The 23247-nt window shown below is 46.5% G+C and overlaps 2 protein-coding genes across 12 annotated transcripts in view; one reads left to right on the forward strand and one right to left on the reverse strand.

Moving 5' to 3' along the window:
- The window catches only part of GSG1 (germ cell associated 1), a 71044-nt gene extending 69688 nt beyond the window's left edge, over positions 1-1356 (forward strand). For 9 of the 10 annotated variants that reach the window (XM_014963815.1, XM_014963814.1, XM_014963813.1 and 6 more), the window contains one exon: positions 137-452. In XM_014963815.1, coding sequence (XP_014819301.1) covers positions 137-452 — 316 coding nt within the window. Of the gene's footprint in view, positions 1-136 lie in introns of all 10 variants that reach the window. The other variant, XM_014963816.1, reaches the window with a different exon arrangement.
- Positions 1293-22522, reverse strand: FAM234B (family with sequence similarity 234 member B). 2 transcript variants are annotated; one of them, XM_014963809.1, is made up of 13 exons: positions 22457-22522; positions 15944-16336; positions 14892-14990; positions 13101-13289; positions 11458-11588; positions 10637-10784; positions 10156-10297; positions 9352-9495; positions 6268-6349; positions 5879-6034; positions 5151-5268; positions 3798-4024; positions 1293-3412 (listed from the first exon to the last, which is right to left on the reverse strand). In XM_014963809.1, exons 1-13 carry the CDS (start codon positions 22491-22493, stop codon positions 3407-3409), a joined length of 1872 nt encoding a protein of 623 aa, XP_014819295.1. In that variant the 5' UTR covers positions 22494-22522; the 3' UTR covers positions 1293-3406. The 2 variants fall into 2 exon arrangements, with proteins under 2 accessions (XP_014819295.1, XP_014819296.1); XM_014963810.1 differs by lacking the exon at positions 22457-22522 and adding an exon at positions 21878-22102.
- Between the last annotated feature and the right edge of the window lie 725 nt (positions 22523-23247).

Below are 23247 nucleotides of genomic sequence, written 5' to 3' on the forward strand. Positions count from 1 at the left end.
CTTCCCTGTGACCAGTATTTACCCCACCACTCTAACAAGGATCTTGTGGTGGGATAGCCTGGTAAATCGGGGTGCATCAATTCCTTACTCTACTTGGCTTCTCACGGCACATACTATTCTTGTGTCTCTCCCATAGCATGGCCTGGGCCTCCTTCACCTGCTGCATGGCCTCTGCTGTCACCACTCTCAACACCTACACCAAGACGGTGCTGGAGTTCAAAAGGAACCACATGAAGGGCTACAATGGGAGTTTCAAGGATCAACCTCAGCACCACCAGTGCTTCATACAGCAGCAAATAAGCAGCTACTATGAACCCCAGGCCAAGATCCTCCATTCAGTCTCTGAAGGAGTCGACTTCTACTCGGAGCTGCAGCAGAAAGTGCTACAGCGGGAACCAGAGCTGGAGCTGGACGAGGTTTTGGGACAGACGATCGGGGAGGATCACTGTTAGGGACGAGTGCCCAGGGACAGAGGTGTGGGGTTTGGGAGGCACAAGAGCTCTGAACCAAACACTAGCACCTCTGCTAGCAAGTTCTTGGGGAGCTCTTCCTTCCTCTTCCATTTGGGGAGGGAGAAGAGAAGGTGGGCATGGGGCCAGGGCAACAGCAGTGCCAACAGTAGCACGGTGGGTCCCTCTGATCACAGTTTGACGGGTGTCCTCAGCTGGGAAAGGTGTAACTGGAGGGACATGTTGTTGGTGCCAGCTGTCTCCAAGCTCTTTAAAACAGAGCTGAGACAGTTGTCCTAATCCTAGCACAATTGCACCAGGGAATAGATAACCAGTGCCATCCAGCTGACAAATTGCAGTGCTGGGCCTCTTTGGGTGGTGTCACATCGACCTTCCAGCAACCGTCCCGCTTCAGTGTTAATGGTGAATGGCATCGGTGCTTGTATTGATTGGCTGTAATCCTCTCTCAATACCCTATTTATTCTTCATTTCCAGGCCCAACCTCCTCTTCTCCCTGCCCCCAGAATAAAAGGGCTGCTGCAGCAGGAATGGGGGGTTCCTTTAAGACATCTGTCTCCTCCTCCTTCCAATCTGTAATGACTCCCACATGCTCCGTTCTTGCTTTCCCCCCAAAATCTCCCATTCTGAGGTACTTTCCTGCCTGTCTCTTTCTACTGTGCTTCTCCACAACTGCTAAGAATCTTTGGCTGGGCTTTTGCTTTTTTCTTGGTTTCTCTTCATCTGTCCCCTTTTCCTCATTGTAAAAATATCACAAACAATCCCCAAAATCAAGCAAACTCGTCATCTCTCAAAGGTGAAACACTGGTTTACATGACACACTGATGTTGTACACAGCATTTATTTGCTCCACTGCAGTTCACAGTTCAAATACATTTTCCCAACAATATACAGACAGACTCTTTACTCACAGTGGGGATGTGTGTGTGTCGGGCAGGGTGAATTCACAGTATGGAAGAGCTAACGTCACTGCACTTGAATATCACTTCTCTCAGGAAGAACCTCAGGAGAATAACTATTTCAGCCAACAGCCGCTTCACCTTTCCCAGCAAGGTGGTGGGGAGACAGGAGGGAAGGGGCACTCCTGTTTAATCCTCATATGTTACTGGTCCTCACACGTTTATAGAATAATATAATCATTTAGGTTGGAAAAGACCTTTAAGATCATCAATTCCAACCATTAATTCAGTCCCTGTTATGCAGCTGTATTAACTGACTATATATTATAAACACTAACCCCTGTCTGTAGGAAAATGCCAGGCCTAGAGCCATTGCTACAGTTGTGCTAATATATACAAAGCTATTTACACAAAAATACCATTAAACATATACAAACTGTTCACAGGCTCTGACATAAAGAGAACAGGGCCCAAGGACCAGCCTCGGAGCTTGCAGCTAATCCTGAAGGGCTATCCTGGAAGCTTGATATGGAGATGCAGGGAAGGAGAAGAGGGAGAGTGATGTAATAAGGAGAGGTGTCAAGAGCCTGGGACAACAAACCCATGGTAGATGTGCCCATCTGGAGGGAGAGCCAACGTTCTGCTATCACCTCACCACTCACAGGGAAGTGCGGGGAGGCTGAAGGGGCACTGACCAGCAGGAGGACAGAAGAGTCCACTGCAATTCTCACCTCACCCTGGCTCTGCCTAATGTCAAAGGTCAGATGTAGAAAAGCATACTGGCAAAACAGTTCCTGTGTTGTTGCCCTGCACTGTGGGGAGCTGCTGGGGCACCAAAGTGGTTCCTCTTTATATGGTCATTTCTGTTACAAGACAGTTCACGTAGATGCTCTGCAACTACAACACAGGAGACCGATGGCGCACTCAGAGGCACAGTTAAAAGTGTTAAACATCCTGTGAGCAAATGTGCCCTGGTGGTAGTCAGTTCCCTGCACACAGGGCTGGGCTGGCAAGGGAATGGTAAAGTTGAGCCCAGAATATGGGTAAAATGCATAGAAAAGCCTTCCAGTTCTGCCTCCATCTGAGCCTCCAAACCCTGAAGCAGTGGAGTGAAAATCAGCTTTGCTGTGACTGGATCTAGCGTAATCTTTACAGTGCCTGTGGGGATCTGCTGGGAATCTATTCCCAAAAGGGCTGTGATGCATTTGCAAAGGGGGACTCAGCCCATTGGACTGCAGTGTGACATTACAGTGACACTTCGGGTTCATAAAAAGCTTAGGGATGGATAGAAATAAGATGTGAACTTTTCGCTTCTACATCAGCCATATGAACCTGTCCTCATCTTGGGACTGGGGAAAGAAATACACAAGTGCAAGGGCTGGCAAATGCTGCGGGGACCATCTTTCTGCAGACCAGGTAATTCAGCCAGAGAACTAGTCTGTTTGTGAGTTTGGGGACAGAATGGAGAAGAGGGCTGAGAGCACAGGAAAGGTTGTAGACAAGACTAGTCCTGCAGGAACCAGACAGAGGCTTCTCTCCAAAAATGCAAAGATTAAAGCAGGTACACACTTTACCTACACCATTTGCCTTGAGTCATCATGGCCCACTCTAGGCCTACAGCTTATTTGACTGCCTGGGAATACTGTTTGGACACAAAAAGGAGTGCCTTAAATTTCATTCATAAATTAAACATACAAAAAATATACATATACTGTATAAATTGATACATATATATATAAAACCTGGTTTTATATATATATATGTATATAAATTCTAAATTCACATCTCTGTGTTACCTGGAAGGAAGCATGCAAGAATAGCATATGGAGGGGGAGATGCTGAACAGGGTTCCTCGGGTACAGGACAGGTCTGCCTAGGACTAACCTGCCTCTAGCAGCGTTCCCCAGAGAGCTGAAGAAAGGGGAAGTGCTTTTAGCCCCCATTCCCTCTACACAGCAGGTTTCCTGAAGATCCACAGAGCAGCTTCCCGTATTCTCCATACAGGCCACAGGTCCAACCAAAATCTGAGGAACCACCAGGCTAGAGCTGGAGAAGGAAAGGCAAACAAAAACTAAAGCCAAAACCTACTATCATCCAGTCTGGTAAAGAAAAGTGGTAAATCGCAGGTCAGCAACTGAACCTGAGCACCACTATATGGAGGACCCTTGTTTGCCCATGTCTAAACAAGTGGTCTCTGTCCCACCTCTCTGCTTCTGATCATCATCCCTGGTTCTTTCTAAGTCCACCCTCCTTGCCCAACTGCCAAAGTACAGCTGGGCCCCTCAGTCTGTCCAGCTTACGCCCGAAGGGGCAGCCAGTCATCTTCCAAACAGTCTTTTAGCATCCCAAAGACCACTAACTGTGTCTGTCGGGAAGAGATCAGATGTTTTCAAAGGCCTGGATTTCATTTGGGATTCCTGTACAATCTCACCTTTTGAGGAAAGTCAACAAATTTCAGTCGAGCAAGAAATCGCCTCACTTCTCCACGGCTGATTTTGGGACTCGTGGTGTCCTTTAGCCACACCATTCGACCTTGACTCATCATGGCCCACTTCAGGCCCAGTTTGCTGACCGAGAGGAATCCTGGCTGTTTTTCAGAGGTTGCAGTTGTTGTCACAGTGATGTGAAATGCATCCTTCTGGAGATCATTAATTCCAACTGGTGCATCAGAAAAAGGAAGGACAATATTGGTGAGGAGTAAATGATTACACTTCATCCAAAAGAAATCTCACAGTCTTTACTCAGCCAAAATATCCACTGGACTGAGGGTATATTCAGTCTGGCTTTACAATTGCATGTACCGTATTTAACTATGAAAAGTTATTTTAAGTTAAAAATTTTCCATGGAAATAAACAAACTGCAATTTAGATCAGAAATGGAAGGGTTTGGTTCCAGGTGATTTTTCTGAGCTTGAATAGCAGACGCACATATTTCTATAATGCAGATCACTTTCAGAAAGCTTTCCTTCATACACCTGTTTTACCTCTATAGAAGAGGAAATTGGTAAAGCATTGGCAAGTCAGTTCACTCCAGTCACTGCAGAATGATCTGTACAGACCTCAGAAATCCCAGCTTCTAATAAACCTCTCCAAAAATGATTTTCTATTTGTTCTTGACTGAACTGTGTTTTTGATACAAATCCAATTAGATGTATCACTATGTAGCGGCTTTTCTATGCTTCCTGGCCTACTTGACTCAGTGCTGGATGAACAGATCTTTTATCCCACATCCTGCCATGCTCAATAGGCTGACTGTTGGTTGAACTGCTTTCAGAAGAGCATGGAAATCCAACAGGGACTGTAAAATCTTGTATAGATGTTATATCCAGATCTAATTTTCCCTGAAAACACAAGTGTAACTATTTGGATTCCCCCTTTCAAAAAGAAAAGAGGAAGAAAAAGCACAGCTGCTACCCCAGAGAGCAGGAGAAGAGGGCCAACAAAGGCAGAAGTGTATCTGAGGTGACAGAGAAAAGTTTCATAGTGATTCTTCATGCACTGCCTTAAATCATAAATAGCTCCATGGAAAGCAAGGGAACTTCTCTGGGGCAAAACATGCATGAAATCAAACTTTGAAACTTGGTAGGCCTTTCATTTGCAAAGTAGGGGTTGGACAGGACCTTCCTTCAGAAGGAAGACTAATCTTATTTCCCACTGCTGGCCTACATATGGTGGACCTCAGGTGCTACCTTTAAAAGCACAACTACACCTCATAACTTCTCACAGGTACCTCTCCCTCCTTATTTCTTTTAGCCTAGGTAGTTTCTCCTCCATTTGTACTCACCTGCTGAAGCAATGACTTTGTCTGTTGCATTGGTGAGGTCCAAAAGAACTGTAGGGAAAACAGGATGGAGGAGATAGAGGTGGTGCAGCCCTGGGCGCTCAGGTCTGAGACCAGGTTGCTGTTGGAATAAAGGTCAGACAAAAATGTTACCGCTGGATGGCAAAGAGGAGTGTGGCTTTTCAAAGAAATAAAGAAGTTTTCTGACACTGTGCTGTCTTTACATGAATCAGAGAATCAAAACCTCTATGGTTCACACAGATGAAATCCTGCAAAGCTGTTTGTTTTTTTTTTCCTAAAGCAGAACTTGTTCCACAAGCTTTGTTTGGCAAGGTTGAGATCTGGCTCTCTCAAAGCCAGCCTGATGTGTGAAGTTACAGTCTGAAAGTTTGAGTCTCCATACTGATTTGTGTGCCTGCATGCATAGAAGAAGTGCTCTTGGGCTAGTAACAAATCTGCAGTAAAAATGTCTCAGTGCTGCAGAAAAAATGAAATTCACACAGGAAGTTTTGGGGGTGCGGATGCGAGCTTTCTGTCAGTAAAGCTTTCTGGTGAAGAATCTGCACAGAAAAACTCCTGTGATCAGGCTCGGAGAATTCAGTGTCAAAGCAAGAGGAAAAGATGTCCCTGACAGCTGCCTTTTATGGCAGGTTTAAAGCTCAATTACATTAGGAATAAAAGACAGAGACTGCAAATGAAACCTCAGAAGAGAAGAAAGGATGCTTGCTCACCAAACTTTGCAACACAGGCTGTGCTTCATCAGCCCAGAAGAGAAAAACAGACTTCTTGTCCAAAGTCATGACTGACAGCGCATCGAGTTGTTGCTTCTGCCACGGGAGTTCCTGGTTCCAAACAGGGAGGCCAGATTTGCCATCTACCACCACCACCTGAAGGCAGGGGAGAGATCTAGCATTAATGGGTGTCCAGGGGTGGGGTACAGACAGCCCCCTTGCAGTGAGTGGCACGACCTGTACTGTTCCCTTTCATGCCTATGGCCACTCGGTGATGTGTGTCAGCAAGAGAAATGGGAAGAGTGAGGAGCAGGCAATGACTGTCCCTTTCAACCCAACCTCCCCCACTCCTGTGCTGCCACTGCCCTCCTTGTCTTCATTTGTTTTACCTTTTTGTTTCCATCTCCAGTCTGTGCTTGCAGCATGAAGTCCAGAGTCTGGTCAGCTCCAAAGTAACCTGGTACAGGCTGGCTGCAAATTTGGAAAAAAAAAAAACACTTAGCCCAGGGCAAAAAAGCAGGGATTTCAGATGGAGGCAGCACAGTTGCTTTCATCTTCCATTCCGCCTCATAAAAAGGCAGAATTCACCATACAAACTAAGATCTTTCATCCACTCAGAACTGTTCTGACTGTCAAGAACCATTTGTTGGTAGATCAGAAAAGTGAAAAATGATCAAGCAGCCCATGGAGCTTGTTAGCCATTCTTCAGAGTCGTCTGTGTGTGGGGGGCATCCACCGCTGGGCTGTGTAGACATCTGTTTATCACCCTGTGACACGACTCTGTATTATTCTTTCCTTAGCATAAGAATCTGTGCAGTTTTGCTATGGTCATAAAAAATTACCCAGCCCTTTCAAAATGCATCACCTCCTGCTGAAAGTGCATTTCCCAGGCTGCCTTAGCTGTGTGAAATGGCTCTTAATATACTCACCGTTAATGTCAGCCCATGATTCTTTGTTTTCTTACTGCTGGCAGTTTTACAAGCCTTTTTATAACCTTCAGCAGTTTAAATGAAGTCCTTTCTCATCCTCTCCCTTCTGGGTGACATAACACTATTACTTGAATATCTCTCATTATAACTGTTTTCTAACAATCTTGTTTGCCTTTGGCTTTCTAAGTCTTACCTCTATCTTCCTTAAATTCACCACAGCTAGACACAAGATTCTAAATAAGCACAAATGATTCCTCAAAATTCGCAGAATCAAATTTTACGGCAAGGCAGGATCATCAGAACATGTCCTTTCTCCTCTTGTTTGTGAAAGATTGTTGTTTTTCACCCAATTAACCAAGTATCAGTAGGCTGAATTTGACTAGATCTACCAGCCATGAGACTTGCTATGGAAGTACAAAGATGAGACGAATTCATCACTTCTCATGACAGTCAGTTCTAATGATTAATCTCACTCAAAGAAACATGCCTGGATTTTCATTTTCTTGAACATGAATGGCTTTTGCTCCAAGGCACTTGTTCTTGCTATGGAAAGATTAAAATGCCTGTTAGCTCCCATTACTTACGCAGGTTTATGAACTCACCTCTCAGGCTTCTCTTTGATCATATAAACCCACTGACTTAAATCCTCCACGCTAAAGCATTTTTTCCAGTCCTTTTCTCCATTTTTTCCAGCTTCCCCTTTAAAATGTGCAAACCAGAATGGCTCCTGAACAGCAATGCCACAGCACAGCAGTGGCTTCACTATATTTACTGCATCAAACAATGTCATTCACTTAACAGACACCTTTGGCAACCAAAACCAATGCTTTCAAAGCAGTTTCATGGAACATTCCTGTAGCCTGAAAGCTCTCCAGTAACAACAGCAAGTAGTAGGTAGTTCTATCCTATGGGCATAAACTTAAAACCTTTCCCAAGTGCTATGTTCCTTTTGTGTCCCTTATGGGCTACAGTCAGTGGCAGATCCCACAAACTGAATGCAGACAGGCATATATATTTTAGATGCTACCAGTCAACTGAAAAATCCTCTGGGCACTTTCCCAAATGAACCAGAAGGCTAGTAATTATTCCTGTCCAACAGTAATCCCCACAGCAACCTGCTATTAATCCTCTCTCATCTGAAACATCCATTTACAACACTATTTTCAACTGCTTACTCAATTTCATGGTCTCTGAACTTCACCCTTGTTTTATGACTACTGATTCTCCTTTATAGTTTTCCAGGGATCTTGTCAAAAGCTATCTGGAAAAGCAGCACATCTGTAGCAGCCAGGCTGTTTTTCTCGGAGACTGTTCCCAGAGGGCTGGATTCAACCTGCCTGGCTGGAGTGGTGTGCTTGGGCTAGGTTTACCCAGGAAAATGGGAGCTCAGCTGGCTCTGTAAGTTTTTTCTGATGAGGAACTGGGGGATCAGTTTAACTATCTGGTGACACCTCTGAAGTCCATCCGTCCCCCAGCCTGTGTTGCTTAAGCAGAACTTCTCTAAGTCCTAAGGAAAAAAAAAACTCTTCAAATGCTTGACCACAATATATTCTGTCTACCAGATTTCATCTCTCTTAACTCTTAACAGGCGGTGCAGGACTTCAGTACAGTGGCCTTGAATTACTTTAATTATTTTTCAATGCCTATCTGGCAGCTCCTGTGTACGTGTTGTACTTTGTCCCTTGGGAGGTACCAAGAACCAGAAAAATCAGTGCTGGAGTGCAGCAACCTGGAATACTAGTTGCCCAGAGAGGCTGCAGTGTCTTCATCCTGGGAGACATGTAAAACTTGGCAGGACACAGCCCTGACCAACTTGCTCTAGCTGAGCCTCTTGACAGTCAGGTAACACTGAGCTGAGAGCTGCTTTCTTTCCTCTAGATAGCAGAGCAGGCAATTTGTTTCTTACTTAATTTCCTTCAACTGTGCCCAACTGCCCTTTGCAAATATTTAATACTGGGCAAGCTGAAATTGCTGGTTATTATCAGCCCATGAGATCTGGCAAATTACTTAATTTCCATGTGTGAAATTAGAGGATGAGCAGTATTATTTTAAGGTTTACATTTAGTATAGATGGTGTTCTAACCGCCATCAGAGTGCTCATTTTCAGCTTTCAAGGAACATTAAGATCTGTGGACCATACTCAGACGCTTTCTTTAAATACTTAACATCACTAATGTAACGGCTCCTCTGCACTGAGCTAGCAAGTGGCAGCCCTGGACAGCAGATGGACTGAATCCCATACTAGTCACCCCCTGAATTCCAATGCCACAGTAGTCATGACATCAATTTTGGGTACCTGAATCAAGCTCCTTATTTGTGATGTGTGCACACAAGCACACAGCTCAGGTTTACAGCCTTCTCTTCCTTGCTCCCCCTACCCTTGCCCTCCTCACTTGCTCAGCAATGCATTTGCACACCTCCAGTTCTTCTGCAGACATGGAGAATTCTTCTCAATTGCTTTCTAAGGAGCACATGTCCTTAGAAGTGAAAGGCAGGAAACAGTATAAGAAGAAATAGGACAGAAAAATGTTCCCAGGATATAACCTGCTGATGTTCTGCAGTTCCAGGGTCCAGTGGGGCTCCAGGTCCTGTCCCCGCAGAAGGATCAAGCCCTCTTTGGTTGTGATGAGCAGGTTGCTGCAGTTTGTGTCAGGTGCCTTCATTGTCTGCAGGAAGTCAACTCCCCCACTGGGACAAATGGAAAGCAGAGAGGAGATTCTGAGACTTCTATCTGCACATCTCAGCACACTACAATTCATCCTGCCTAAGATTTGAACTGTTTTTGGAGAAGCCCACCTTTTCCCCAGTGATGGAGCTTAGCTTCCTTTGGGGGTTCCTCAATTAAGTGGGTTAAATTCAGGTGTGGGCTCTTCTAAACATCTCAAGTTACTATAAAAAGTATGGAGTGTGGGTGTCCACATTTGTTCCCTCTCTTTATTCCTTTCCAGGCTGACCTAGACCACAATTTGGCAGTAAAGAAGAAGGAGCTTAGAAATCCAGGCCCACAATGCTGTGAACAGACGGAGCTTCCCAAAGGGACTCCATCAGCTGGGAACACCTTTTTTATTTCTTTCCCTCCAGGCATGCATACCAGGTGGAAGAAAGGAACAAGGAGCAGGGGAAATAAAGGACTCCCTTTTACCACACTCTGAACTTCTTTGGCTACAACAACCCTAGAACAGGGAGGAATCAATGACTTCCTCAGAGTACTGTTATCAACTGGGCAATGAAAAGAAGGACAGTATTGAAGTAGGAGGGACCATCTCTAGAAGTACTAAGAAGTACTAAGAGGTGCCTACCCTGCCCTTCATTTCCCAGCACAAACAAGATGTCAAGTCCATTTCCTACCTGTAAATGTCAATGAGCTCTGACAGGTTGACAGATCTGCGCTTTTCCCACTCTGGCTCCTCCTGCTGCAGCATGGCAGGAAAGCTGTCCCGGTTTCTGGCTTGGGTAAAGATATCCCTGAGGGCAACTGCTTGAACATTACCTGCCAGGAAGAGTAAAGATGAGGAGTTTTGCCTGAAAAAGTTAACTCCCTAGAAGCGCAAAGGGTCCTTGGGACCACTGTGGCAAAAAAATGCCCAGAGCTGGAGCTTTCCTGGCATGATGTGCCTTTGGGAAAGTCGAAGGTATTTCAGGCTAGCAGGTATTGGTGCTCCTGCACTTTTCCACACCATGCCTGTGAGACTTGTTCCCATGCCCTCTACTCCTAGTTTTCAAAGCAAAAGGCATAGCAGAGGTATCCCAGGGATGCTCTGGGTCATTTGAGGTAAAATGAATGTTTTCTCAGTAAGGTGAAGTGCTGGGGAGGCAAGGTGCATCTTACCAAAGCCAAACAGGATGTAGATGGCTCCCCGGCTGGTGATGTGGACTTGGGGACCAATCACTTTCCCTTCTCCATTGGTGCTGTACTTCACAGGCCCACCCAAAGCAGTCCCAGTCTTTCCTGACACCAGGATGAAAAACACATCAGGCTGCAAAGAGAGAGATGTAGAGATTATTAGTAGTGCTTTCATGCACTTGTGCTCTCAGAATCTTCCCTTGTCCCCACAGCATGAAGCTGCACTGCTCTTTCCCCCCACAGCAAGGTCTAGCTGGTGGTCTCTTTCTTTTTGCTCAGTCTGGCTTTCTGGGAGTCTTACATTCATGCTTTGATGCAAAGGCATCAAAGATAGAAGGGACTTCAAACACCTGAACTCCTCTAATAACATTAATGCTAGAATTGTGGGGAGGGGTGAGCACAGAGGAAATCTGCATCTGAATTAATCACACAAGTATTTCTTTCTTTCAGATAATCTGAATGCTCCTTTCTCCAGAGATCTATCTTAACATGGCTCCCTACACTGCTTCTAAACGCTCACTTCAAACCAAGCATTCACTGAACAGAAACAGATAATTCTCAAGTCTCAGCCAGGGGTAAATAATGACCCTTCTGTTCATTCACAGCTGACAAGAAACGCAGGTAGTGTCATTATTGCTTAATTTCACTGCTCTGATCTAAAGAAAAAGACTGCTTTTTAGGGAAATCTAAGGGAACAAAAATTAGGGGCTCTTGCAGATTCTGTTACAGCCTTTCCATGTCAGGCTCCCTGTCCTTCCTCTAAATAGTAAAGGTCCTATCAGACTTTGAGCAGGTTTATATTGTACCTGTATCTCTTTGAGGGCCAGAACAACGATATCCCTAATTCCATCTCCATCTACATCCGGAAGAGTGGCAGCTGGTGCAGCCAGGATTCCACTTGAAAGGTGGATGGTGTTCAGTGTCCACATGGTCTTGCCTGTGGGAAGAACAGGTTGAAAAAGACCTGCAGCACTTGGGGAACCAGTGGTCATCCCCAGAAGGTTCCACAAAACCTTCTTGAAGGAGGGAGCAAGAGAGATTGTTTCCACCATTATCTGAGAAGAGGAAAGACAAGTCTACAAACCAGGGCAAGCTGCACTGGGAAGCAAAATTCTTCCCCCAGCATTTATTCAGATTGTCTTTGAGTCAAGCCTCAAGTCCTGGTGTGCTACCTTCTTAGCATCTCTCTATAAAGACCTGAGCCCAAACCACTTTCTGAAATAGCAGAGAATATTTGAGGCTCGCTCTTGAAGGAGAACCTAAATGAGAGTGCTGCTCTGCAGGACAGCAGTTGTTTTCCTCAGCCAGCAGTAAAGCCTGTAGGTAGATGCCAGCAAAGGAAACAGATGGGTAGTTCTGATATTCAAAGTGCAAATCTGTGTCTCAGTTAAATTCCCAGCAGTAAACAGCCACTCCAGCATGACATGCTCACTGCACCTCAGGGTGAAAGCAAGTTAGCAGACGTGATGTCAAATGGTTCAGCAGTCCAGCATGGTCTCAGCTGGAAACTCCATAAAACCTGACTTTCAAATTGGCAAAAAAACCCTTAAAAAAATCAAAATGTAATTCAGTCCTTTTACTTCGCCCTGATTCTTTCACCCACGCTTCTGTTTTTTCAATCAGAGTTTAAAAATGCTTTGCTGCTGCTGCTGCTGTGTAGAATAGGATTTGCCCCTGCATGACAAAGGAAACCAGAGGCCAGACCTGCAGACACTTGCACACATCAGTAACACTACTACTGCTGGTAAAGCAGACAGTCTACAGTCCGTGCAAATACTGTGCAAGCAATCTGGTCCCTAAAAACATTTGAAAGTTAAGTGCCACTGCTCATTGACTGGATCTGTCACTTAACCCAAGGTTTCTTGTATCTCTCCATTCTCTGTTCTGATTCCAAAACCAGCCCTATACATACCTGTGAGTATTTCTGCCAGTGAATTAATGTGGTAGAACAAACAGCAATCAGAGAATGAAGGTGCACATGCTCAAGTGATTAAAAATGCAATATTCATTCACATCTAATCAATTCTTCTATGGGACTAATTTCTCTGGAAGGTTTACTGGCTGTAGCATATGTCCTTATATAACTTCTCCAAGAATGGTGTTCAGCTTTTCAGTGCTGTTAGGTAGGCTCTGAGTTGTACTAACAGCTCAATGCTAATGAGAACAGACCTTACACACCCTTTGTGCCATGGGAATGCTACAGGGTAAGATTAACCCTTTGAAATGTTCTGAAAGGACAGGATGTAGATGCTGCCACAGGGCAGCAATGGTTTGGATTCTTCTTACCCTGTGTAACTAGGAACTCATGAGTGTTTTGACCCTTGTCATGTGTGTCACTAGATAACAGCCACCATGAAGTGCCAGCACCGAATGATTCATCCTTATTAGTCCTTTAAAGAAAATAAAAAAAGCAGTAACATATTTTTAATCTGCTGGTAGTTGACTCTACCTGTGGAGGCACTGAGAAGGCTGAGGAATTTCGATGTTCCTGTAACCAGGCAGACAGGCTCTCCAGGTGCCCCAAGTGACAGCCCTTTGCACTGCACACTCCGAGTCTCCTCTGGAAGCTGGATGGACCACAGAGTGCTGCCATTCATACCAGAAAGAGCCACCATAGTTACAGAGGGCCTAGAGACACCTGGAAAAGGCAAGAGAGAGAGAGTGAAATCCGCTGGCATCAGAGGCTATGTCCATGCTGCCTTGAGTTCCAGCTCAAGCTCCTGGAGTTGAGTGGCTCAAGCCAGCCACATCCACACTGCCTGAAAGCAAAGGTCAAATCCCACCCCAAGGCTGCATCTCTCAGCCTGCAGAGACTAGCAGCGATCTCCAGACAAGATGGGCTGTCAGCCAACCGTGCAGACAATCATAAAGGATGGACGTGAGCTCACAGCACGAAATGTGGTCAGCTGGGCACAGAGGAACCAAGATTCTGCAGCCTATCAGCTCAGTTGTGCTGACTTGCTGGTGTGAAACATCCTGCTGTCAAACCAGACTGGTGCTTCTGATCCCCCCTCCCTCAAGACACTGAGGGGAAGCCTTAAGTGATTCCCAAGGCAGATGCTACCTCATGTGAAAGCCCTGAGTTGTCTGTAATTCTGGGGCAGCAGCAGGTGACTGGCAATCTGAGAGCTTTTGCCTTTGTTTTCCAAATGAGTTTTACTGTTGTGAAAAACAGACTGAACACAACCAATCGGTGTAACTCAGGGGTCTTTTCCTAATTCACCCACAAGCAGAAAATAATTGTGAGAAAAGGTGCTCAATGCAGTTTCAATTGACTGTTGGCTCTGATTCCAGTTCTGAGCAACCTTTAGCTCAGCCTGCCCTCAGATATCAAGTGTGGTTACTGTAATCTCCACCTGGTGTGCTCATATCACAACTTAAGATGAACTCCTAAACATTTCAAGATAACTTGTCTTACTGGCAAAACAACACATGACTTAACTACAAGAGCGGCGTATCTGGGTCACCAGCTAAAAGCAAGTCTGAGCCCACTCTCTAAATCAAACTCACTCTTTTCTCAAACTGAAAATCATTTGGCTTTTGCTAAGGGGTTGTCCCAGCCCAAATTCTCCTCATTGGCTTCGCAAGGACCAGGAACAACTAACTCCTGGATGCAGCTCACAGCTGTGGTGTGTACAAGCTGGAGAAACAGCTAACAATGTCCTAACTTACTCCATCAGGTATCTGGCTGAAGCTTATCTCTACTGGGCACTGTGAATGCTCCGCGCACAAGCTACAGGAGGGGTGATATCCAGCTGTATGAGTTTAGGATTGTGACATGTTTACACCTGCTTTAGCGCCTGCTTTTTATTTTCCAGCACAGCTGCCTGTAAAGTGGGCGTAGTTAGACTGAGCTCTTTTGTGAAGGGCTCTGAGACACAACAACAGGGAAAAAAACCCCACCTTATTTGCAATTGTTATTTGTAAAGCAATGCTTTTTGATCGCTTTATCTCTGCCCCCAAGCCAAGTGTGCACAAACACAGGACAAAGACACCTGCCCCAAGATAAGGGGAAATAAATGACGTTGACCCTACAGGTATGGGAGCACAGGCTTGCAACGCAAACTATGAGCAGCACAACAAAGCACAAGAACAACATGGCAGGCATTTTAGGGAACTCTGAAAAGAGCAATGCAATGGATTTGCAGTGGCAGGAACTGTGCCCATGCATAAGACAAACATATAAAGGTCTGTACTGACACATACAGGAAAAGTAATGGAAAGGAGCTGCAGTGCTTACCCATCACACTAGCATTCATCAAGGCAGTGAAGACAATGAGGATGTCAGGGAGCCCATCGCCGTTCACATCACACAGCTCCAGTGGGGATAACACACCACCTGCAACAGTCACAGAAGATCACCATGCTGTTTTCAAAAAGGCCACCCAGCCCATTTTCCACTCTGGGAGAGGAGGGCTGGCCCAGAAAAGAGACTTGTGGACAGCCAAGCCTCACACAGTCTGCTAGGGAACCACCAATGCTAGGCAGCTCCCACATGGCAAGATCTTCCATTGCATGGAAAGGCAGAAATGTAGCATCTGGGTCAGGAAAAGGAAAGGGAGAAAAGGAGGAGCTAATAGAAAAAAGTTTCTGCTTCCCATTTCACTTTCTGAGGTGATGTGGGAACCACATAACTTATGAGAGGCTTAGATTTGGAAGCCAAGGGCAGAAAGCAAGGAGGGAGAGACATATCTAGAACTGGCAGAAATTATTTCACAAACCACTGTTACTTTACTGCAGAAGTCAGAACTGGAGATACTTTAGACATGTTACTGGTTGCTCATATAGGATGACAAAAAGTCCGAATGTTGATTTATGGATTCAAGCAGGGCAAGAAGACAAAAGAATTAAGGTTAGTTAAGCCAGTTAGAAGACACAAAGGCTTCTATCCCTCTCCTCCAGAACACACCCACACACTTCTGTGTGGAGGTGCTGTTGAAACCCAGGGTGTAGAGAGGGAGGCACTATGTTTAAGTGGGCCGGGCCATCTCCATCTGAAAGAGAGTGCACCATCTGGACAAAAAGGCAGGATGGGAGGAGGGTCAAAACGCTTTCCAGTGTTGACAGAAAGAAGATTTTGTGGCATTGTTATCTAATGATGCCAGAATTCACAGGCCTCAGCTTGAAGAGTGAGCAGGACACAGCCGCCTGCCTATTACCTCGGAGCATCTGCAGTGGTGAGGAAGGGCCTCTGCTCCGAGCTGGCTCTCCCAGATAGGTCTCTCCCGCCGATGCCCAGCCTGGGAGCTGCCACCTCCCCCATGCCAGATGCTGTTCCTGGGGCTTTCTCACCTGCTCCCTGACCTAGGTTGCGGTTCCAGGTGTTATGCAAGTCTCTAGGGGGACAGGGAATTAGAAATGCGCACACCAAGACAAGAATCATCGAGATCACCACAGTGAGCAAAAAGATGGCTGTGCGCAGGTATGGCATGAGGGAGGGAGCAGCCTTCTGCTCCAAACTCCCAGCCGTCTCTGCAGGATAACCCTCGGGCGCGCTCTCTGACGTGTGCTGCTTTGTCATCCCAACCTCCACATCGGAGTCAGGGTCCTGCACCTCCTCGGGGGGGCTCTTCCCGTTCTTGACCCCCCCGTTCTTCTGGATGTTGAGTACCAGGTCATCTTCACTTTCATCACTGTCAGCCTGAGTGAGTGGATCATATTCCCCAAGGTCCGGGCTCTTCTTTCCTGAGGAAAGAGATAGAGAGAGACAATAAAGCATCAGATCCTTGCTTTTCCAGGATCTCAGTGGACAAAAAGCTGCAGAAGGGAGGACAACACAGTCTGCATTTTGCATGGATCCAAGTGAGAGGAGAGAAAAAACAGGGGGTCTGTCCATGTTTCAGAGTAACAGCTGCAGGAGAAAAGATGCCAACAGTTTACTTCTCCAAGATGAAGGTGTATATATATATAGCATCTGTACACATATATATACACACATACGTATATGTATATATATGGAACTCATGGCTGATTTAATCCTAATACTTTCCTTTTTGGCAATGATACACACTGACATGAAATCATACTTAATGCTTTGAGTACCTGAACCGCAGCCTTCTCTTGAGTTCAGACTTCAGCATTTGCCAGTCTCTAATCCTGACACGGCCTCTCTTCATTTGTAGCCTGTGTCCTCTGAGGGGACCTCCCTCTGCATATCATTTTTCCCCTGCTCCTCCTGCCTGGTCCAAGAAGCACTGCTGCCTTCTAGTGTGCCACATCTGCTATCCTGCTTCATGATGGATAAAAGGGGCAGAGCACTAGGCATCGTTCCTCGGCAGCGCTGGTAAAAATGGGTACCAACTCCCTGAAGATGAGGTTGTCCTTTTGTTGGTGTCTGAAGGGATCAGGGCTGCCCCTCCAGGACACCACTTTCTCTGCATGGCTCAGCACTGAAAGAGGGAGTGCTTCAGCCCCTGTAGAAGGAAACCACACTGCTCCTGCTCTGCTCCTGCTCCCACCAGAGCCGGCAGCTTCTGCTTGGCCTTGCCAAGATAGATAACTTAGCACTGAAGCCTTCAAGTGGTGGTACAAGAAACTAGCTTAGCTTCAGGTGTCTACCCCACAGATGCCTGGCACATGGATGACTTCTCCCCCAAGCCCTAGAGAGCCACAGGGAGTGTGATGAGGGCAGGTGCAGAGTCCAGTCATATATACTGGCACAAGGCCAGGGCCATCTGTTTATGGGGCCAGGCAAGATCACGCAGCCTCACTGCCCTGAGCTACGAGTGGAGGATCACGTCTCAGGGAGCTGCCCTGCGCCACCAGGCTGGGCATGGAGCCATGGCCACTGTTCCAATGATTGCAGGGTCTCGGTCTATTTCTCTCTCTCTCTGGTTCCAACATGGGACTTTGCTATCCTAGATATCTGCCTCATTTCCCTTTGCCTAAAGCTGACCTGAGACAGGAGCTAACTTGTGCCCGAAGATACATGCAAGGCATAAATAATAAGCAAAAATACACAAGCTGCAACCACTCTCAGACACTAAGATGATGGGAAGGCTTTACAGAGTGGAAATGCAAGGGCTTTCATGATTATTATTCCTGCATAAGGTATTATGCATTACTTCTGGTTTTCCTGTTAAAGGCAGACTTACAGACATACTGTAATATCTAGCTGGTGCAACACACCTATTTTGCATCGTCTAGAATCTATTTTGCAGCAGGTGCATGTGATTTCTTTCTCATTTCTCACCCCATGAAAGGATCTTCACCTCCCCTTCCTGTAGCACTCATAAATTGTATTCAGTGTCAATTTCAGGATTTAAGGAAAACTACCAGCCCCACTAAAGGCCAAATGCTTCACACCAAGTGGAGCAGCCAGGACAACCCACCCACACTGAACAGAGGGAAATAATGACATCCAACAACATCACACATCTAAATCAGACCCTTCCTTTTTGAACTGTGGGCTTCTACAAACGACTCACATCAAAACAATCTGTTGCACATACACGCTCCAAAAAGCTGTTCCTTGTGAAGGTAGAGCCCCCTGCTAAAAGATACTACATTCCTATGGGACAGTCTGGTGTATCCCTGTGAGATGCTCCATTGGTTCACATGGATCTGCCCTAAATGTGTGTTCAAAGTGTGGGCTTTGCAGGAAGTCTTGATAACCTCGGCTCCATGCTAGGAGCAGCACAGGAGGCCACCGACCTCAGTGGCACACAGCTCTCTGCTCAGACATTGCAGCGACAGCACAGTGTGCACTTCCCAGATGTCTACACAGTAGGTTGTGCTGACAAGCTGCTGAAAGAGAACTCAGTGAAAACAAGAAATTCCAGAGAGGATTCGCTGGCAGGATATTTGCAGCTTTGCACTATAGATCCAGATGTGCCAGTTCAAGCCAGGTCAGAGTGGTATGAAAAGCAAATGCTGCTGGCCCAGAAGTAAATAGTATTTAGCCTGGGAAGTCAAAGTCGGACAGTTATGTTAACCAGACTGCTCCCAGTTTTGGAAACTGGTGTGCTTTGAGTACAACAACTCAACAGCAAACCTACACTTCAGATATACTGTGATTTATTTAAATATTTTAACTCCAGACAGCCAATTCAGAAGACTGAAACCTGCTGTTCATCCTTGGTGCAACTAAAAGCATTGATAGGAATGAGCTTTCTCTGGATCAGTTTTGTTCTGGATCTCTAGGAGACAGAAAGGACCTTGAAACTATGGCTCACCTGCTCCTTGCAATGGCTGGGATTGAGATGTTGGGAACATAAACAGTGGTGTCAGCCACCACAGATGATCTGTAACAGGAATACCTTTCCTGCTGAGAACCAGGTAAGAATCCCAATCCACTGATCAGAAGCTAGAAAAAAGCTACTACTCAGTTATGACTTACACATTTTGGTGATTTCCATAGGAAAGGATCTATTGAGTTATACGAGAGCTATAAAGCAGAGAGCTGCTCAGTCTTACTTCATGTTTAAGCCTGACCAGGAACCAGAAACTGGCATTCCTTCTCCTTCTCTTTCCTCAAAAGGTAAGCTGCACTCTCACAAGGCACAGCCACTCAGTAAAGTCAGGCATAAAATGCCCTGCTGATATTTTTTTTTAAGCCAAAAGAGGAAAGACACTGCTATTTAACAATGGCTGTTGGAGCACTCACCCAGCACACGGGAAGCCCAATTGTACATCTAATCTGAGGGGATTCAAACGCCCATCTCTCACTGTTCAAGGCGAGCCCTAATAATCTATCTGTAGGTGTTCTAGAAATGAGTCTGGAGGGCTGGCAAGGACGTGCTCAGCCCGGCATCCCAAAGCTGTTCTGCAGTGCAGAGAATACATAACTCATGATTCACCTGGCTGGAGAGAGAGCAGGAAGAACATGACTCTTCATCTGAGTTCTAGGTCACTTGTTGTGGGAAGGAAGGATACCACACTTGGCTTCCACTATTCTCTCCCAGATGATTTTTCAACAGAAAAGCATGAAGAGAGAGACAGAAACAGCAGTAAAGAATGTGTGAAAACAAGGGCTGTCTCACACCATTTAGAGAATTGTGATTTATTGAGAAGAGCTCCAGAAGTCAAATTCTTTTCTGGTCAACATCAAGGCTCAGGCTGGGGGAAGACAGCTTGTCCATCAAGAAAAAGCTAAAACTGCCTCTACTGCAAATGATCAGCTGTCAGAAAATCCAATACTCTATGCAGTTTTCAATTGTCCATCATCGAAGCAGAAATGCTAAGATGCAAGTCGCCCTCTTGGTGAAACTCTTAGCCTACCTCCTTTAACAATAATCTTCATGATAAATTAGTCCCTAAAGAAAACAGACTCCAGACCTACCTTGGGTAGTTCTGTGGACTTGTGTATGTAACAGACTGGTGTAACTCACATCTTGTTATTTGTCTTTTGCATAGCACCTCTAAGCATATACAAACCTTGCACGCACTTTACAGGGACGGAGTTCACATCAGCAGAGTTGGTTTCCCTGTTTCTCTGTCTTATCTCCTACAGGTATAGTAAATAAACTGCTTCTCTTCTGACCTGCTCTATATTGTATTCCATTTTTTCCATGGCACCAGTGATCAAACAGAGGTTACCAGTCAGTGGCCTGTGGTTACAATCAATGAGAAGAACTATTGCTTGTGGTCTGTGGCTAAGTTACTGGTCATGTCACCTGGAATTCTCTTTTTGCAGCCACTGGAAGAAAAAAAAATACTAAAGAGGAAGGTTTTCAGAGGCAGAAGAGAGAGAAGATGCCCCAAATGTATCAACTTTCAAGGGCAGCTGGGCTGCATTTTATGACTTTGAAAATCCTCTGTGTATTTCCCTAATAGTACTTTTTGCACAGGCAGCTCTTGCAATTATTGCATTAGAAGAATGTGACCTCTCATAGAAAAAAAGATTAATCATGTGATCATGATTAAGAAAGGAGGCATCTGTGAGGTGATCTGTGTTGGAATCAGGTCCCACTCATAATGAAATACTCATTTCTAGTGCTGATGGCTTGAAAGATATTAATTGTAATCTTATTTTCTGGTTTTGACTTACTGGAAAGTCTTTTCATTGCACTCACTTTGGATTGAAAAGAGCAAATCTTGGACTTTAGGCGAGCACAATTTTCAGTGCATTATTTCAATGATGATATACTGGTTCCAGAATCCCTTGTACTCGCTTCATGTTCTGTTTATTTTTTTTTCCCCAGCTGGCAGTTGGCAGGCACCATTCACTGGGTACTGCAGACATATCTCTAAGCCCGGGGGGAGATAAGTTGCCACATATTGATGTAATTAATTTAATGACATGCAGCAGAAAAAAAACCAACTATATCAACAGGCTTTCTGCTTTCTCGTTGCTGTTGAAAGCTGCATCTTTCCAGAGTCAACCACAGAAATGAGGTATGATATATGCAATTTAACCTAAGGACTGATTCAAGAACTGTTTTCTTAATTGCAGTTGCAAGGCCTGTGCTCTTTTCCAAATCAGTGCCTCCCAACAGCAGATATCAAATAGATCCTGCTGGTTCCAAAGGTCCTAGAAGAGATCTGTGCTTGTTATTGTACAGTTCCCCAGTGGTCACACCCCAACACACACTCTTATACCCACCAATTAGCACTTTTCCTAAATAAACTTCACGTAAAATGTACTCCTTCCCATTTAGACACACACACACAGAATTGCAAACAAAATTTCTTTGAATGAGATCTAACGGGCACTATAAACTAAAAAATAATGACTCCTAGTATGGGTTACTAAAAGCTGAAAGGAAGGGCCCTGCAGACATTACTGTGATTTTCATGGTCCGATGGAGCAGGAAAGCATGACCAGCACACTGAGTACAGCTTCACAGACTGAGACACTAAAGGACCACAGTGGTGTGCGGTGTTAGGGAAGAGCCCCCCCCCCCAAGCTGTGCACAGCTGGGCCCTGCCTCTGCCCCATGGCTGTCCTGAAGGCAACAGACAGTCAGGAGGGGCAATGACGCACCTTCCCGTGGGGTCAGTGTAACCAGGTGCATTGGCACTGTCTCCAGCCCATCCAACAGCAACCAGCACGCTCCCAAGGTCTGGTTTCACAATGTATTTTCATTCCCTTTTAATCTCCTCACTGAAGAGAATGGTTGTTGGACGGCTGTGCACTGCCTTATCTTTGGAAGATCTGGCTGCCCGACACAATAGTCCCTTATGCTTGACTATCCTTTCATCTCGCTGCAGATCTCTGCCTGGACGGTACGCAGAGTTGGTATGCAGACTTTAAACATTTACCGGGCTAATTGCAGCGGCACTTACCGAACTCCTGGCCTGGCTCTGGGGGGTACAACCCAGCAGGAGTGAACCGGAGAGGGACTAAGGCTTTCTGGCGGTGGTGGCGGCTGCCTTCAGCCCTGCAGCCCCACTTCTGCGCGGCCTGCGGGACCCGGCGCCTTCTCCAGCGCGGTCCCGGCGCGGCTCCTCACAGGGCCGCCACCGCCGGGCCCGGGCCCCCGGCCGCCACAGGCGATGCCCCCGGAGCCCCGAGGCACTGCCTCAGACCCTGCCGCCCTCCCTCCGCCTCGGGACCCGGGCAGAGGCCGCCGGACCCCCCCCTGCACTGCCTGCGCACCCCCCAACAGCGGCTGGGCCTGCCCCTTCGCCCCAGCGCCGGGCCTCGCCCCACATCGCCACATCACCATGGCAACGCACCCCACCGCCCCCAGGCAGCGGCAACCGTTTCTCCCCGCCGCCGGGAGCAGGCCCGGACGTGGCAGTCCCTGACCCGGCCCGGTACAGCTCGGCTCGGCCCAACACCCCCCCCCGAGCGGGCACAGCTCGGCTCGGCCCAACACTCCCTCCCTCCCTCCCTCCCTCCCGCGGATACCGACCCCTTACCCGGCAGCTTCAGCGCCCGGGAGAGCACCGTAGCCATGCTGGAGATGCGCAACGCGCACGCGCGCCGCCCCGCCCTCTCCGCCCCTTCCCATGGCCTGCTGGGAATTGTAGTTCTGCGGCCTAGGATCCCCCCCCCAGGCCTGCGGCGCCTCCTCTGCTGGGGCAGAGAGAGAGAGGCGGCGGGGGGCAGCCCCGGGGTTCCCTGTCACGGGGAGCTGTGGGTGAGGGTCGCTCGGTGGCTGGGCAGCCGGGCGGTGTAAGGGGCACCGGCTGCCGGGCACTGAGGGCCTCTCCCAAGGCGGGGTGCCCCTGCATGGGGTGGGCAGGCCTGCGGGTGGAATTGATGCCAAAGGCAGATTTTATGTCGTTTATAAATGGTTAAACTGTAGAGAATCTTCTTTTAGAGAATAAATGTAGCTAGTCTAGCAACCGTCCCAAATGGTTTCAAGGACTCAGTAAGATAAGGAAGGATGTATGTGGCCCTGAGAACATGGTGACCTAAGACAGGGATGCAATAAATACGGACATTGTCTGACAACCAGATGGTAGCAGGGAGATCATTAGTTTTAATGAGCAATTAAGCGGTTAGAATGTTTTGCCAACATGATAAGTGAGCCAAAGGACAGATGAAGAAGATGAAGATTGAGCAAGAAATGACCCTCACTCAAAATGAGGACCACCAGAAGGCGCAGCTACGCATGTCCAAAAGCTTATTACAATATGTAAATTAATTCTCAGAAATGTAATGAATATGCTAATGTTTTCTTGGCATTATATTGAATATGTATACC

Source organism: Calidris pugnax, unplaced genomic scaffold (genome assembly GCF_001431845.1).
Source record: "Calidris pugnax isolate Ruff unplaced genomic scaffold, ASM143184v1 scaffold44, whole genome shotgun sequence".
In the NCBI taxonomy this organism is placed as follows: domain Eukaryota; kingdom Metazoa; phylum Chordata; class Aves; order Charadriiformes; family Scolopacidae; genus Calidris; species Calidris pugnax.

Excerpts from the sequence above, each read along its gene's own strand:
- FAM234B (XM_014963809.1), bottom strand. The coding sequence starts at position 22,493 with ATGGCTACGGTGCTCTCCCGGGCGCTGAAGCTGCCGG. Across the intron at positions 11,589-13,100 it reads CCTTCTCAGTGCCTCCACAG|GCAAGACCATGTGGACACTG; the intron begins GTAGAGTCAACT and ends TTCTTCCCACAG. Across the intron at positions 4,025-5,150 it reads CAAAGTCATTGCTTCAGCAG|TTGGAATTAATGATCTCCAG; the intron begins GTGAGTACAAAT and ends CTGATGCACCAG.